At 51.1% G+C, this 17,749-nt stretch overlaps 1 protein-coding gene across 1 annotated transcript in view; it reads left to right on the top strand.

Moving 5' to 3' along the window:
- The window catches only part of LOC137305629 (proline-rich protein 12-like), a 58,953-nt gene that overhangs the window by 28,470 nt on the left and 12,734 nt on the right, over positions 1–17,749 (top strand). The window contains exons 3-10 of the mRNA XM_067974506.1: positions 484–645; positions 2,710–6,299; positions 7,107–7,626; positions 9,401–9,711; positions 11,743–11,859; positions 13,178–13,435; positions 15,735–15,851; positions 17,312–17,445. Of these exons, the coding sequence (XP_067830607.1) occupies positions 484–645; positions 2,710–6,299; positions 7,107–7,626; positions 9,401–9,711; positions 11,743–11,859; positions 13,178–13,435; positions 15,735–15,851; positions 17,312–17,445 (5,209 nt within the window). The remainder of the gene's footprint in view (positions 1–483; positions 646–2,709; positions 6,300–7,106; positions 7,627–9,400; positions 9,712–11,742; positions 11,860–13,177; positions 13,436–15,734; positions 15,852–17,311; positions 17,446–17,749) is intronic.

Here is a 17,749-nt window from a genome sequence, read left to right as displayed (position 1 = left end):
TCTCGCCTCTGGGTCAGAAGGTCATGGGTTCAAGCCCCACTCCAGCGACTTGAGCACATAACTCAGGCTGACGCTCCCACTGGAGTGCTGAGGGAGTGCTGCACTGTTGGAGGTGCCGTCTTTTGGATGAGACGTTAAACCGAGGCCCCGTCTGCCCCCTCAGGTGGACGTAGAAGATCGAAGAAGAGCAGGGGAGTCCTCCCTGGTGCCTTGGCCAATATTTATCCCTCAACTAACAACACTTAAACAGATTATCTGGTCATTATCACATTGCTGTTTATGGGATCTTGCTGTGCACAAATTGGCTGCTGCATTTCCTACATTACAACAGTTTCAAAAAGTACTTCATTGGCTGTAAAGCGCTTTGGGACGCCTTGAGGTCGTGAAAGGCGCTATATAAATGCAAGATCTTTCTTCATAAAGCTTTAAATAAATTGAAGTTGTCGTTTCTGAAGTTTGTTTCTCATTTGTGTACCCTCGTAGGCCTGTCGGGGCTGTTCGAGACTGGTCTTCACCATGCCGGCAGCAGCACCCCAGACACGTCTGTCATGAACCTCATCTCTGCCCTGGAATCACGGGCTCCGCAGCCGGGACCGTCTGCCTCCTCTCTCCTCTCCCAGTTCCGGACTCCGTCCTGGCAGACAGGTTGGTGACCTGACGTAGGGGACGCGTTGGGCCTGCAAACTTGGGGACGCAGCTCTCGAACATAATCAAAAAAGGCTAATGGAATACTGGCCTATATATCTAGAGGACTAGAATACAGGGGGGTAGAAGTTATGGTACAGCTATACAAAGCTCTGGTTAGACCACACCTGGAGTACTGTGTTCAGTTCTGGACGTCTCACCTTAGGAAGGATATATTGGCCTTGGAGGGAGTGCAGCGTAGGTTTACTAGAATGGCACCTGGACTCCAAGGGTTAAATTATGAGGCGAGATTATGCAAAGTAGAGTTGCATTCCCTGGAATTTAGAAGATTAAGGGGTGATTTGATTGACATTTTCAGGATATTAAGGGGTACTGATAGGGTAGAGAGAGAGAAACTATTTCCGCTGGTTGGGGAGTCCAGGACGAGGGGACAGAGCCTAAAAATTAGAGCCAGGACTTTCAGGAGTGAAGTTAGGAAACACTTCTACACACAAAGGGTGGTAGAAGTTTGGAACTCTCTTCCGCAAATGGCATTTGATGCCAGCTCAATTGTTAATTTTAAATCTGAGATTGATAGATTTTTGTTAACCAAAGGTATTAAGGGATATGGGGCTAAGGTGGGTATATGGAGTTAGATCACATGCTCTCATTGAATGGTGGAACAGGCTCGAGGGGCTAAATGGCCTACTGCTGTTCCTATGTTTGTTCAGTAACTCTCGGCAGTGGTTTTCCAGCTCCTTCTCATTCCTGATATTACTGGGCTGGCCTCCAGGAGGCGCATTCTGGGATTCCCCCCATATCTGATTCGTCAGCCGCTGCCGATGGCTCAGTTGGTTAAATGCACAGCTCGGGATCGCACTGAGCCAAACAAACCGGGAAGGTCTCGGCTTCCCGGGTCTGAGCCGTGGGAATGCCAAATTAGCCTCAGTGCCCATAGGCTTGGGAGAGGGAACATCGCTAAAGTGACCACTCTCTAGTCACCCCCATAGGGCTTGTCCATGGACATGGGTGAGGATGGATGAGGCTCACCTCCGTGGACATATCACTCAGGCCTAGCTTTTCTGCTTGTAACGCTGACAGTCACCGATTAAATTGAATGGGTTTCCATTGGCGTTAGCGATTGGAAGGCCCAGGCCTCAGTGTCTGGTCTCACGTAAGGAATGGACCAGCTGGTGAAGGTTGGCTGTTCTCCAGCGAGAGTCGAAACCTTCGGGAGGGGATCAGGATGGGTGAGAATTTTTTTTTTGCCTGAAAGCAGATCCAATAGTAACTTTCAAAAGAGAATTGGATAAATACTTGAAGGAAAAATTTGCAGGGCTATGGGGAAAGAGCAGGGGGAGTGGGACTAATTGGATAGCTCTTTCAAAGAGCCGGCACAGGCACGATGGACCGAATGGCCTCCTGCTGTGCTGAAAGATTGTAAATCTTCCAGTTGGCAGGCATCTATTTTAGCCGAGAGATGGAGATCGCATTAAAATACTGGGTCATGGCCTTGTTTGGAGAGGGAGTCCTGGTCTCTACAGGGTTAATCTCCGCGATGTCATGGTCATCTCATTACATCAAAATTACAAAAAGGATATAGAGACACTGGAGGTGCAAACAATTATACAGAACTGAGAAGTTATAACAATGAGGAAAGACTGAACAGGCTGAGGGGTGACCTGATAGAGGTCTTTAAGATTATGAAAGGGTTCGATAGGGTGGACGTAGAGCAGATGTTTCCACTTGTGGGGGAGAGCAAAACTAGGGGTCATCAATATGAGATAGTCACCAATAAATCCAATAAGGAACTCAAGAGAAACTTCTTTACCCAGAGAGTGGTGAGAATGTGGAACTCGCTACCACAAGGAGTAGTTGAGGTGAATAGTGTAGATGCATTTAAGGGGAAGCTAGATAAACACATGAGGGAGAGAGGAATAGAAGGATATGCTGATAGGGTTAGATGAAGGAGGGAGGAAGCTTGTGTGGAGCATAATAACACCAGCATAGATCTGTTGGGCCGAATGGCCTGTTTCTATGCTGTAAATTCTATGTAAAATAATTTCTCTCCTCTTGTCCTTGTAGCCATGCACACCCCAGGCCCAGCCGAGTTATTCATCTCTGGCGCCATTCCTGGATCGGGGACTTTTCCATCTTCCTCTGCCCTCTCGGCCTATCAACACCCGGCCTCCTTCAGTGGGCGCAGTTTCCCCGTGACGTCATCGCTGACCCTTCAAGATGCCACCTTCAGCCCGACCTCCAACGGCCTGCTCTCGCCTCACGACCCCCTGCTCCACATCAAATCCTCGCAGTCCAGCGTCCCGTCCTCGCTGACCTTTGACCGCCTCGGCAGCGCTGTCCTGGGCACCGGCGTTTTGCCGTCCCAGAGCTCGGCCTACCGCACGGCGCAGGAGTCTGCCTCCCGGCATCTGCAGTCGCAGTTCAACCTGCTCTCCTCCCCGCTGGGGCCTTCAGAGCAGGCTTCGCAGCTGTACAACACCTCGGTGTTCTCCAGCTCCCCGGCCTCCGCCATCGAGCGAGCGATCCCGCGCCAAGACAGCGTGATCAAGCACTACCAGCGCCCCTCCAGCGCGCAGGCCCAGCTGCCCGCTTCCCACCATTCGCTGCAGCACTACCTGAGCTGCGGCGGCAGCCACAGCTTCCAACAGATGCCGCGACACTCGACCCTGTCCTGTAGTCCGCTGGGCGAGCAGTCCCCTGTGAGCAGCGAGGGCGTTCAGAAGAGTTCCCAGGCACGCGGCGAGCACTCTCAGAGCTACAGGCCCATAATCCAGTCGCCCGGGTACTCACCGTCGTCCTCTTCTTCCAAATCGAAGGGTTACTCGGCTTCCCGGCAGACCCAACGGTCCACGGCAACCCCCAAGTGCCAAAGCATCTCCACCACCGGCCAGTCCCACAACTACTCCTCCTCGACCCCCAAGCCGAGCTCGGTGATTTCCAGCCAGTCCCAGGCCTACTCGCCAGGGCAGTCCCAGAATCTCCTGACCATGAGCCAGTCTCAGAACTACAACGTGACCCAGGCCCAGAACCTCTCTGCTGTCACCCAGTCGCAAGGGTTCGCTTCCAGCCAGTCCCAGGACCTGACCACCGTCAGCAAGTCGCAGGGCTACTCGGGCAGCCAGTCGCAGGGCCTGCAGACGTGCGTCAGCCAGGCCCAGAACTATTCGCCGGACCCCTTGCAAGGCCTGTCTTCTGTCGGATCCATCCAGAGCTACAGTGTCCAGTCGGAGCCCCATTCATCGGTCACACAAGGCCAGAGTTATGTCCCAGCCCATTCACAAGGTATGCCCACTGCCAGTCCATCTCTGAGCTATGCCACCGGACATTCCCCTGGCATGTCTACGCACGGGCAATCGATTGTGTACTCTTCAGCCAGTCACGTTCAAAGCTTGTCAGAATCGAGCCCTTCTCAAATAATCAGACCTCTCCAGTCCCCGACCGGCAGCCGCTCTCAAAGTGTTGCCTCCCCAGGTCAGTCTCAGAAGTATCTGTCGTCCGTTTTGTCTCCATCTTTTATCCAGTCATCTCACTCGCAAAGCTTCCAGTCGTCTCAGCCGTCTTTGGAGAGGGCGCCATCTTACGGCAAGACCAAGTCGGATTCCGACCTGCTCTCGTCGGAAAGGACGGACGACGAGGACTTCCTCATTCAGCACCTACTGGACTCCCAAAGCCCGCCCCGAGTCTCGACGCAGAGCCTGGAGGAGTGCGAGGACCGGGCGTCCAAGAGCATGGTTTACGAGATGTCCAAGTCGGAAGAGAGGTACCACCTGCAGAGCGTCATTAGGACTAACTCCAGCTTGGACAACCAGGTCCTGGAGATGTCACTGCAAGGTTTGAAAGAGAAAAAGAAAAGCGACAGGCAAAAAGAATATGGCCACAGCAGGTCATCCTCTGAAGCCCTCGTGACCTCAGTGGTCCATTACAGCCACCAACCCAACAGCATTGACAGCCTCGCCCAGGACATCAAGAAATCTGTCGACCACCTTCAGACGTCGCACATGGACGCGTCCAGCAAAGAAATAAACCAAGGTCACTCCTTCCTGCAGAAGACGCCGGAGCAAAGCTCTCGAGCCGACCACATGTTGCCTGAGGCCCCACAGATGGAGAGGCATAACTTGCTCCATAGTCAGCAGAGCTCGCAAATGATGCTCGACACGTCGCCAGAGCTGCAGTTGCCCCTGGCGCACCAGCCTTCGACGCAGCAGTCGCAGCTGCTGCAGTCGGTGCTGACTCACACCCAGAGCCAGATGCAGGCGCAGCAAAGGAAGGGCCAGACTGCGATGGACGTCCACATGATGGAATCGCAGCGACTGCACTCCGAGGCCCAGTCGCCGCAGCTGCAGATGCTGGAGGTCCACCTGCAGAGCCAGCAGATGCAGGCCCACGTGCGCGCGCAGCCAATGGAGGTCCACCCTCACCCCTCGTCGATGGACCCCCACCTGCTGGACTCCCACCAAATTCAGGCCGACCCGCAGTCCCCTCAGCTGCAGGGCCAGCTGCAGCCCGACCACATGCAGGGGCCGCTGCAGCCCGAGGGCCTGGAGGGGCTCCCTCGGCCCGAGAGCATGCGGTCGCAGGAGATGCAGGAATTCCTGGAACCCGAGCTGCACCTGGAGAGCCACCTTTCCCAGTCCGGCCAAGTGCAGTCGCAGCAACACCTGCTCCCCGAATCGAACGAGTCCTTGCAGCTGGACGGCACCGAATCTTCTCAGCAGGTTTCTCAGCAGCAGATGGAGCCCAAGGACCAGTTCAGCTCGGCCAGCCCCCAGGGCTCGAAGCAGAGGTTTGTACCTCTCACCTCCATCTGTTTCCCGGATTCCCTGCTGCAGGACGAAGAGCGGAACTTCTTTCCAGGAATGGAAGACATGTTTTGTTCCGCGCCATGCGGCAACGAGGAGTACAGTAAGCAGTCGTGCGGCGATGAAGCTAACCAGGCAATGGACAGGAACGACGGCATGAAATCTAGTTTCGAGATGATGCACTCGAACCAGAGCTTCTCGGGGTACTGCACCTCTGAGACCGGCAACGGCCAACAGAATGTCCACCTTGACCTCGATTCTGTCTCCATGAAGTCTGACCTGGAGTCCACCGTTCAGACCGAGCACTTGGGGATGGCTCAACAAAGCCACGGGCCTACCGGCGCTGACATCAAGTCGCCCTTGACGACGGCGAGCTTCTGCTCCATGAAGACAAAGAAGTTTCTGAAGACTTCCTCGCTGCACCTCTTGAAGAAGAAGGACTCGCCTCCTCAGCCCCCGAAGAAGACGTACGCTCAAGAGTACGAGTTTGAGGACGAGGAGAAGGAGGACGTTCCGGCCGACATCCGACTGAACAACCGCAGGCTCCCGGACTTGCTCCCGGATCTGATTTCCAGCTGCCGGACCAGGACCGACATCAGCCCCGTCCCTGACATCGACTTTTGCTCCGGCAACAACCTGAACGGGGGGAAGAAGAAAACGAAGAGAGCGGCCAAGCCAAAGGAGAAAGGGCCCCCGAGACCAAGAGGCCGGCCAAGAATTCGGCCCCTGGAGCCACCTCAAGGTGTGGCTCAAGATGGCCCCAAAAAGAGAGGACGTGGCAGAGGAAGGGGAAAGAAGATCACGGAGGTTGAAAATGAGGGCTTTAAAATGGAAAACCAAGTTAAAGCTAGCAAGGTAAAGATATTTATTAATTTATTACCCTCCTTAAAGCATGTATGAACCTGAAGTTGGTTAAACAAATTTTTTTTTGACTTAGGATGGGGTACAACTTTATCGGTGTTCGAAACTTCCCACTACCTCATCCTTGTGGCCCTTCTTCAACGGCAACTTGCATTTATATAGTGCCTTTAACTTTGTAAAACGTCCCAAGGGGCTTCACGAGAGCGTAATCAGACAAAAATTGACCCCGAGCCAAAGGAGACGATAGGACAGGTGACCAAACGCTTGGTCAAAGAGGTAGCTTTTAAGCTGCGTCTTAAAGGAGGAGAGAGGGGGGTTTTGGGAGGGAAAACCAGAGCTTAGGGCCGAGACGGCTGAAGGCACGGCCGCCAGTGGTGGGGCGGAGGGAGTTGCGGGGGGGGGGAGCACGGGAGGCCAGAGTTGGAGGGTTGTGGGACTGGAGGAGGTTAGAGAGATAGGGGCTCATCGGCATTCCAGGTACATCACCCTTCCTGCTCTCCCTCCTCACCGTCTCGAAATGAAGACTCGTTCCCTGGCGTCCCACTCTTAACTCGTTCTTTCACAGACTCTTAAAACTGTGAAACCTCTTACCCCCCCTCAGTCTTCCTTCAATCTTCAAGCTTAGTATCGGGCCGATCCCCAGTTCTTAATTTACCTGAACTCCCTTCTTGCTGCCTCGCTGTCTCGCTGCTGTCCTGCATTATAATCTTTGCCTCTTCACCCGTGTCCTCAATTTAAAAACTACAGGGTGCAATAACGACGTGGTATGTGTGTGTGTTTTTCCCCCCCTCCTCCTTCAAGGGCAAAGTTCAAGGGTCAAAAGCAAGCGACCTTTTACCAGTCGAGGTTCCAGAGTCCCTCCCTGCCGAAAGTGTTTTAGAGAACAGCCAAACCCAAGAGAAGATCAAGAAGAAAATTAAAGAAGTGGAGGAGAAGCAGCCGGAAATGAAATCGGGATTCATGGCGTCGTTCCTGGACTTCCTGAAGTCGGGGAAGCGACAGCAGCTGCCGGCCACGACCTCCAGCCCGCAGAAGGGGCGCCCGTCGTCCGTCATCAACCAGCCCTCGCAGGCCTCGTTCGGCATGACGCAGGCGATGCTGTCGGGACAGCTGGACGCCTCGGAGAGCGACAGCCTCCTGAGCTGCACCAGCCCCTGCAAGAGGTTTGACGACGACCTGAAAAAGAACCTGGAGACCCTGCCCTCGTTTTCGTCGGACGAGGAAGATTCCGTCAGCAAGAACCAGGACCTGCAGAAGAGCATCACCTCTGCCATCTCTGCGCTCTACGACCCAATGGATCGTAAAGAGAACGACAGCACAGGTAACACGTCTCGCCGCACGTTTGTGGGGCTTTTTTTTTTGGGTTGGGGTGTATTCGTGTATTTTAAGATGAGAGGGAGAAAAGTGTCCAGTTTTTGGCCCTGGTTTCGTTAGTTAATTATTTCCTTGCCGGAGATTATGCATGGGATTAGGAGGACTGCTCGTGTGGAGGATAATCGCCAACATGGACTGGGTGGGTTAAATGGTCTGTTTCTGTGTTGTAATCTCAACATAAATGCAATGCAAAGCTCCTTAATCTCTGTGTAAATGCAATGCAAAGCTCCCTAATTTCTATGTAAATGCAATGCAAAGCTCCCTAATTTCTATGTAAATGCAATGCAAAGCTCCCTAATTTCTATGTAAATACAATGCAAAGCTCCCTAATCTCCATATAAATACAATGCAAAGCTCCCTAATCTCTATGTAAATGCAATGCAAAGCTCCCTAATCTCTATGTAAATGCAATGCAAAGCTCCCTAATCTCTATGTAAATGCAGTGCAAAGCTCCCTAATCTCTATGTAAATGCAGTGCAAAGCTCCCTAATCTCCATATAAATGCAGTGCAAAGCTCCCTAATTTCTATGTAAATGCAGTGCAAAGCTCCCTAATCTCCATATAAATGCAATGCAAAGCTCCCTAATTTCTATGTAAATGCAGTGCAAAGCTCCCTAATCTCTATGTAAATGCAGTGCAAAGCTCCCTAATCTCCATATAAATGCAATGCAAAGCTCCCTAATCTCTATGTAAATGCAAAGCTCCCTAATTTCTATGTAAACGCAGTGCAAAGCTCCCTAATCTCCATATAAATGCAATGCAAAGCTCCCTAATTTCTATGTAAATACAAAGCTCCCTAATTTCTATGTAAACGCAGTGCAAAGCTCCCTCGACACTGCCTCACCCAGGTACCCTGACCTGCTTAGCCCAGAAGTGCGCCCCTTACTGTGCCAGTTCACCATTTCTGCTTCCCACGGGCTTTTTTATCGAGTGAGACTGGTAATGTAACGCCAATCTCTGTGCCTGTGATGAAAATGGAATGTGTTGTCCACGTTTTCCCTTGCTTAGTCCAACATACCAGTTTAAATTGGAAAAGAAGATTTACAAGGATGATACCAGAACTGAGAGGTTCGAACTATCGGGAAAGACTGAACAGGCTGGGGCTGTTTTCTGTGACCTGATAGAGGTCTTCAAAATTATGAAGGCGTTTGATAGAATAGAGAAGATATTTCAGCTAGTGGGAGAGTCCAAAACTAGAGGTCATAAATATAAGAGTCACCAATAAATCCAATAGGGAATTCAGGAGAAACTTCTTTACCCAGAGAGTGGAATTTGCTACCACATGGAGTAGTTGAGGCGAATAGTATAGATGCATTTAAGTACATGAGGGAGAAAGGAATAGAAGGATATGCTGATTGGGTTAGATGAGGTGAGGTGGGAGGAGGCTCGTGTGGAGCATAAACACCGGCACAGACCAGTTGGGCCGAATGGCCTGTTTCCGTGCTGTTAATTCTATGTAAACCGCCACACTCGAGATGGAGGTCACCCTGTAGACTAGGGGGGTAGATTTTCCTGGTCCTGAGCCAGGGGCTATTGGTTTCGCCCGGGCGCAGTGAATACAGCAATATCAGGCGGGGAGGAGAGCCTGCCTATAAGGCATTTGAAATAACAGTTGACACAAACAAAATCGGATCACTTCAAAGTGGGAAGAGAAAGCTGGGGAAGGGGAGGCTCGGCCTTCAGCCTGACTATTTCCATTTCAATCTGCGTTGCTTTGCCAGATAACATGACCGTGGAAGATAAAGAAGTCAGCACCTCGCCGTCCGAGGCTTCCCAGCCGGAGCAGGCCGCGCCCCCATCCCCAGCCTTGCCTAAAGAGCCAGTCCCAGAAGAGGAGCCGTCTCCTGCCCCAGAGTCCCCGCCACCGCCGGAAGAGAAGGAGGCTCCGTCTCCGGTCAAGCTAGCCAAGGCCCAGGAGTCGGTGGCCATTTGCGGAGAGACTGACGAAGATGATGAAGAGAGCGGTGGAGAAGGTGCGATTCGGAAATGGGATGAGTTTGTCGTCAAAATCGATGACATTAAAGAACTCAAGGTATGATTTCCCACTCTTCTTATGCGAAATAAGTCAATGCAATTTTTAAAATATTGCTGAGTTTTTGTGCTTAAAAAAAACACCAATACCACAGTTAACACAAAATTAGTCAATCCACAACAACTTGCATTTATATAGCGCCTTTAACATAGTAAAACGTCCCAAGACGCTTCATAGGAGCGATTTTCAAACAAAATCTGACACTGAGCCACGTAAGGAGATATTAGGACAGGTGACCAAAAGCTTGGTCAAAGAGGTAGGTTTTAAGCAGCGTCTTAAAGGAGGAGAGAGAGTTACAGAGGTTTAGGGAGGGAATTCCAGAGTTTAGGGCCTAGGCGGCTGAAGGCACGGCCGCCAATGGTGGAGCGATGAAAATCAGGGATGCACAAGAGCCAAGAATTGGAGGAGCGTAGAGATCTCGGAGGGTTGTAGGGCTGGAGGAGGTTACAGAGATAGGGAAGGGGGCGAGGACATGGAGAGATTTGAAAACAAGGATGAGCTTTAAAATCGAGGCGTTCCCGGACCAGGAGCCAATGTAGGTCAGCGAGCGCAGTGGGTGATGGGTGAACAGGACTTTGCGTGAGTTGGGATACGGGCAGCAGAGTTTTGGATGAGCTCAAATTTATGGAGGGTGGAAGATGGGAGGCCGGCCAGGAGAGCGTTGGAATAGTCAAGAGAAGAGGGGACAATGGCAACAAATCCTGCATTGCTCATCCTTCCTGGTGGCCACTCCGGTGACGTCACCGATGGGGAGGAACGATCTGCCTCATGGAGAAACTCTGGAGGGAAATAGATCAAAAAGGCGGATCTCGATCAGGCAGAAAGTTTGAAGATTTGAAGTCACCAAATATATATATTTTCCTCAGAGGAAAAAATGTATTTTTTCCTCTGAGGAAAATATATATATTTGGTAACTTCAAATGTATTTTTTCCTCATAGACGTTGCTTTGACTAGAATAGACCGTCCTCTCCTAGCATCAGAGACCTGGGGCAGACTCAGACTCCTCCTCCTCCTCTCCCACCCCTCCCCTTGGCTAGGGTATAATTTAGTCCCTTGGCAGTGTCTCACACTGGGACACATTTGGTCCTTTGGGAATGGTATAGAATGCTTCGGGAAGTATCTGGTGTAAACACATTACATTATTTTCTCAATCTAAAAAACAACACAAGCTATTTTCTCTGAGACCAACTTTTATGTCGAAGTGTGGGCTATAGCTTGTAACCTCCTTTAACAAAACTTACTTTGAGAGAAATCGCAGTAGGGTACAGTAGCGTAGTGATTATGTTACTGGACTAGTAATCCATCGAGCATGAGTTCAGAGGGTGGGTTGGTGGCTGGGTTTGTAATGTGACCTCTCGCGTTGAGTGATATAATTGAATTAGAAGCTGGGATTGTTCTCCTTAGAGCAGAGAAGGTTAAGGAGAGATTTAATCGAGGTGTTATGCAGGGTTTTGATGGAGTAAATAAGGAGAAACTGTTTCCAGTGGCAGGAGGGTCAGTAACCAGAGGACCCAGAATTAAGATAATTGGCAAAAGAATCAAGGGGGAGATGAGGAGAAATATTTTTACGCAGCGAGTTGTTATGATCTGGAATGCGCTGCCTGAAAGGGCAGTGGAAGCAGATTCAATAGTGACTTTCAAAAGGGAATTGGATAAATACTTACATAGAATTAGATAGAATTTTACAGCACTGAAACAGGCCATTCGGCCCAACTTCACACGAGCCTCCTTCCACCCCTCTTCGTCTCACCCTTTCAACACATCAACCTAAACTTGAAGGGGGAAAAAATTTACAGGGCTATGGGGAAAGAGTGGGACTAATTGGATAGCCCTTTCAAAGAGCCAGCACTGGCACGATGGGCCGAACGGCCTCCTTCTGTGCTGTCTGATTCTATGACCCGGTGTCTGTCGGTGACGGGGGTTTTTTTTTTTTTGCGTTGTGTAGAATTGTTTCTGCAGCCCAAGTGTGGCATTGACGGAGAGGCAAAGTTGTGTGTGGCTGACCCCTGGATGTACTTCCTGTTTCACAGCTCGCTATGCAGGTGGGAAATGAACCTCCGCCGATTTGGCGCGTGCAGAAGGCCTCGCTGCAGCAGTTCACGCCCGAGGTGCGAGACGGGCAGCGGCACTTCTGTTCCAGTGCTCAGGTAAGCTCGCTCCCCTCCCCCTTGTTTCTAGCCTGGAAAGAAGGCCCCTGGGAGGTCTTCCATATAACTAGTTAGGAGCAGGGAAAAGATAAGCGAAAAATAAAGACTTGCATTTATATAGCGCCTTTCACAATCTCAGGACGTCCCAAAGCGCTTTACAGCCAATGAAGTACTTTTGAAGTGTTGTCACTGTTGTCATGTAGGAAACACGGCAGTCAATCTGCGCACAGCAAGATCCCACAAACAGTAATGAGATAATGACCAGATAATCTGCTTTTTTTTTTACTGATGTTGGTTGAGGGATAAATATTGGCCCAGGACACCGGGGAGAACTCCCCTGCTCTTCTTCGAAATAGTGGCCGTGGGATCTTTTACTTCCGCCTGAGAGGGCAGACGGGGCCTCAGTTCAACGTCTCATCTGAAAGACGGCACCTCCGACAGTGCAGCACTCCCTCAGTACTGCACCGGGAGTGTCGGCCTGGATTATGTGCTCTGCTATTACAACAGTGACTTTAAAAAAGCACTTTATTGGCTATAAATACTTAGAGACGTCCTGAGGTATATAAATGCAAGTTATATCTTTATTTTAAGGCAGATAGGGATGTGGAGGGGCTTAGGGAGGGAATTCCAGACATTGGGACCTGGTAACCTCTCCATGGTGGAAATGCTCAGTGTTGCAATCAGGGGCCATCCTCTTGTACCTCCCCCAACTATGAGCAAAGCAGTGACTGTCAACAGGGTATTCAACTATAGCAGCCATCGCAGACCAGCTGACATCTACATGTGCGCACTTTTCCAGCAAGGATCACCAGATAGTGATCGGGAACGGGAATCCTGGATAATTTCGTTTCCCTAATCCATGGATGCTGAGGCTTGACTGCGGTGTGCTGTTTGCTAACCCAGCACAGTTCTGGGATCTGTACTTTTGTTTTAATTCATTCTCGGGATGTGGGCGTCGCTGGCAAGGCCGGCAGTTATTGCCCATCCCTAGTTGCCCCTTGAGAAGGTGGTGGTGAGCCAACTTCTTGAACCGCTGCAGTCCGTGTGGTGACGGTTCTCCCACAGTGATGTTAGGAAGGGAGTTCCAGGATTTTGACCCAGCGACGATGAAGGAACGGCCGATATATTTCCAAGTCGGGATGGTGTGTGACCTGGAGGGGAACTTGGAGGTGGTGGTGTTCCCGTGCACCTGCTGCCCTTGTTCCTTCTAGGTGGTGGAGGTGAAGGTTCAGTTACTTCCCCGCGTCCATTGAAACGGTCGATGACATTTTTTTTTAGTCTGCGAGCCGTGAAAGATTCTTTGCTTCTTCCTCGTCAGTACATCGAGTACCCGGATGAGGTGAAGAATGATTACCAGCGCCTCTACGTGAAGTTTCTGGAGAACGTGAACAAGAAAGACTACGTGCGGATCTGCTCGAAGAAGCCGTGGCACAGGCCCCTGCACCTGGCCAAGAAGCAGGACTCGGTCGCCATTTCCGGCGACACAGATGAAGACAACGAGGAGAGCAGCGGAGAAGGGGTTTTCCGAGAGCGCGACGAGTTTGTCGTCAAAATCGACGACATCAAGGCGCTTAAGGTAAAACGGGCTCCCAGTTGAACAACAACCCGCATTTGGGGTATGTCAGCAAGTGTTGCACTGATGGTTGTCGGGTTTATCAGGGAGTGTTGGCGCTGGGTCTGGAGTATATCAACAACAATCACTTGCATTTATATAGCGCCTTTGACGTAGTAAAACATCCCAAGGCGCTTCTCAGGCGCGTAATCAGGCAAAAATTGACACCAAGCCACATTAGAAATAAAAACAGAAAATGCTGGAGAAACTCAGCAAGTCAGGCAGCATCTGTGGAGAAAGAAACAGAGTTAACGCTTCAGGTCGAAGACCTTTCGTCAGAACTGCTGAGCTTTTCCAGCATTTTCTGTTTTTATTTCAGATTTCCAGCATCCGCTGTATTTTGCTTTTGATAAGGGGGCATTAGGACAGGTGACCAAAAGCTTGGTCAAAGAGGTAGGTTTTAAGCAGCATCTTCAAGGAGGAGAGAGAGAGGCGGAGAGGTTCAGGGAGGGAATTCCAGAGCTCAGGGCCCAGGCAGCTGAGGGCGCGGCCGCCAATGGCGGAGCGATGAAAATCGGGGCTGCGCGAGGGGCCAGAGTTGGAGGAGCGCAGAGATCTCGGAGGGTTGTAGGGCTGGAGGAGGTTACAGAGATAGGGAGGGGGCGCGAGGCTACGGAGGGATTTGAAAACAAGAACGAGAATTTAAATTCTGGGCGTTGCAGGACGGGGAGTCAGTGTAAGTCAGTGAGCAATGGGGGGTGTCAGTCTACTCCCCCCCCCCCCCCCCCCCCTCCTTTAAATAGGAAGCAGGGCAAATAAACTAAATCAGATTGAGAAGGACCTGAACCAAAGGATGAGATGCACAGCGTCGCTGTGTGTTAGACACATAGGAAAATGACAGGCAGGAAAAGCCCAGATGGTCTATCAAGCCTGCCCCACAACCATGATAGCTGGAGCATCGTGACTAAACACTTCCTCCGTCCCCCGCAGTCATGATCCTGAAGAGGCAAAATATAACAGGGCCGATAAGGGGGCAGTATAAGATCTAGAAAGTCTCTCTCCGACCCCCTCAGGTGATGGAAGCCAGTCCAGTAGATCACATTGATCCAGCTAATCCACTTACCTTCTGTATGATGCGGCCTCTGCCCCAGTCGGGGAACCAGCCCAACTCCCTCTTGAAGGCAATGCAGGGAGTCGGCACCCACTGTGTCAAGAAAGTGATCAGGGGCAGTTAATATACCAGTGAAACCATCGGTTCACGTGCGTTGAAAAGGCAGAAGAGGTGCTGGGTCCCATTAACAGAAGAATGAGAGTACAAATGTAAAGAGTTATATTATTAATGCATGCAGATATTGGACAGTCCACCATCTGCGGTATTATGTGGAATTCAGGCCTTCTAATGATGGGAGGGACATTGTGAGAATGGGGATGATTCCGAGTATCAGGAGTTTAAGTTATGAGGAAAAAGAAGAAGGAAAGTTGGGTTTCCCTTGGGAAAAGAAGATAATCTAATTGAAGTTTCCAAGACGTATGAAGGGAATCTGCTAAATTCACCCAGGTGACTCTGACACTGAGGTGAAAGGTTCAATTATCAAGGGACCCAAGTTACAAATGAGGCGCTTAAAACAAGGTCGGGAGGAACCTTTTCACCCAAGGAGTAATCGAGATGTGGAAGGAGGGAAGGTCGTTGAAACCAACGGTGTTAATGGTTTCAAGAGGCATTTGGATGAGATTGTGGAGAGCGAAGGGGATTGAAGGATGTGGTTGATTACAGAGAGATGGATGGGCCGAATGGCCTGTTCCTGTAAATTCCTCTCCTGAAGGTGCCGCCTCTTGCTGGAATATTGGCGCTGGCACCGAACGCTGGCCGCCATTCGTCGCGGGTGAACCCGGACGGTGGGTCCTGGTGGGATATTCAGCCGTAGGAGGCATCACTGCCTGCTTGGACAAGTTATTGGGGAGAGCAGCCCGGATTTGGGAGGGTTAAGGGGGGGACTGTACCCCTACATGAGTCGTTGCCTTCAGGAGAAACGGGGAGTGGAAAATCCGGGGCAACAAGTGGAAAATCGATGAGTTAGTCGCAGCCGTCTCCAGGAATTGCAGATTAATCTCCTGGACACTGCTGTGAGCAAACGCCCGGGGAGAACTAATACAATTTATTAATTGTAGAAATATTGGAGCTGGGAAGAGAGGCTGTTTGATTAATTGGGCAGTTGGGTCAAGTCATGAAACCTCCAGGAATACGTCCAACCGGGAGTTGGCGACCCTAATGATGCCTGAACGGTGATTGGTCTGTGTTTTTTTCCCCCCCTCCCACACACAGCTTGCTATGCAGGCAGGACGAGAGCCTCCTCCCATCTGGCGAGTGCAGAAGGCCTTACTGCAGAAGTTTACCCCGGAGATCAGGGATGGACAGCGGCAGTTCTGTGCGACCAGCAAAGTAAGGAAGGCGATTACTGCGGGCAAAGGGCGCGCTAGGCCCAAGGCTTCTCTGGCTGCCTGGAGCCGACCTGAAAAGTTATTTCGCTGATATTTTTTATTTACTTGAATCTCTTCCGGGGAAACTTTGTTTACAGCCCTCCCTTCTGGAAGGCTGAGAAGAATTCGACAAGCGGGTAATCAGAAATGTCCGCCACGGGTTACGGCGGCCTAGCGGTTGTGGTCCTGGGCTAGCAGCACAGAGGTCATGAGTTCAAATCCTGCCAAGGCAGTTTGCGCAACTGAATTCAATAAATCTCTGGCCAATCTAATTTGTGGTTTGGCGCCAGGAAAGCTGTCCATGTTGTCGTAGCAACCCAACGGGTTCAATAACGTCCTTCATAGGAACAGGAGTAGGCCATTCAGCCCCTCGTGCCTGCTCCGCCATTTGATAAGATCATGGCTGATCTGTGATCTAACTCCATGCACCTGCCTTTGGCCCATATCCCTTAATACCTTTGGTTGCCAAAAAGCTATCCATCTCAGATTTAAATTTAGGAATTGGGCTAGTATCAATTGCCGTTAGGGAAGGGAACCTGTCACCCCCTTCCTGGCCTACATACGAGCCCAGTCCCACACTACTTGGTTGGCTCTAATGTCCTACTAGGGCAACTAGGGACGGGCAAGAGCCAGAAAAGAGCACTGGGTCCATTCGTGCACCTCCCTCCCTAACCACGAGTTGCGACCTAATTGCCTCTCGAAGTCCCGCTCCTGCACCTAATCCAGGCTGACACTAGAGTGCAGTGCCGAGGGAGTGCTGCATTGTTGGAGGTGCCGTCTTTCAGGTGAGACGCTCAAGCCTGAATTCAGCTAGATGATAAAGATTTCATGACACTATTTCTAAGAAGTAACCAGGGGTGTTTGGGTTCCCTGGTCAACAATTGTCCCTCAACCAACGTCACCAAAATCAGATTAACTGGCCATTCATCCCTTTTGCTTTTGGTGGGACCTGGCTGGTTCACTTTATGGAAGGAAACCTGCCATCCTCACCCGGCCTGGGCCTATATGTGACTCCCGTCCCACGCCAACACGGCTGACTCTTAACTGCCTTCTGAAGTAACGCAGGAAGCAGCTCAGCTGTATCCATGGCAACTGGGGTGGGGGGTGGGGTGGGCAATAAATGCCGGCCCTGCCAGCGACGCCCGCATCCCGAGAGCGATTATTGAAGAAGGAAAGGAAAGTTTAAGAGGCCTGCGAGCAGATTTCACGGTGAGGTTTGCAAACCAAAAAGGAAAAGCCTCGCTTAACTGTATGCTGGGGTTTCCAAAATGGCTTCCTGCCCCCCTCCGAGTGCGGACGCAGCAGAAGGGGGGGGGGGGGTAACGAGTGGACGTTCAGCCTCCTTTATAGTAAACAGTTGCTGAGCAACAGGAGGTCACACACCCTGACCTTTCGTCTCTTTTTTTTTTGTTCCTGTTTCAGTACCTCGGATACTTTGGCCACGCGAAAAACGAATACCAGCGTCTCTACGTTAAGTTCCTGGAGAACGTGAACAAGAAGGACTACGTCCGAGTGTGTTCCAAGAAGCCCTGGCACAGGCCGCAGCAGTCGCTGAGGTACGGGCACCGCTGGCATTAACGCTCGTTGAAGCTTTCTCTTTCTAAGAAAGAATATTTAAAGGGATATTGAAAATAACGGGGGTCCAGCAATCTCCGGGTGAGCAACTCGTGATGGTAGGCCCCAGGTTGTGGGTGGGGCCTCGCGGTTGAGAGCTGGTACCTTTAACGGTAGTGTGGGAGTTGGAGGCCTCGATCGGAGTGTCCACAGCCGGAGTCACTGGATCAGGAATGGGAATGCTGGCTGATCTTTAGCCCTCCTTCCCAGCCCGGTGAAGTGGAGAAATAGGCCCTCCCCCCTCAA

Source organism: Heptranchias perlo, chromosome 40 (assembly GCF_035084215.1).
Source record: "Heptranchias perlo isolate sHepPer1 chromosome 40, sHepPer1.hap1, whole genome shotgun sequence".
Classification (NCBI taxonomy): domain Eukaryota; kingdom Metazoa; phylum Chordata; class Chondrichthyes; order Hexanchiformes; family Hexanchidae; genus Heptranchias; species Heptranchias perlo.
This window is presented reverse-complemented; position numbering and strand designations above follow the sequence as displayed.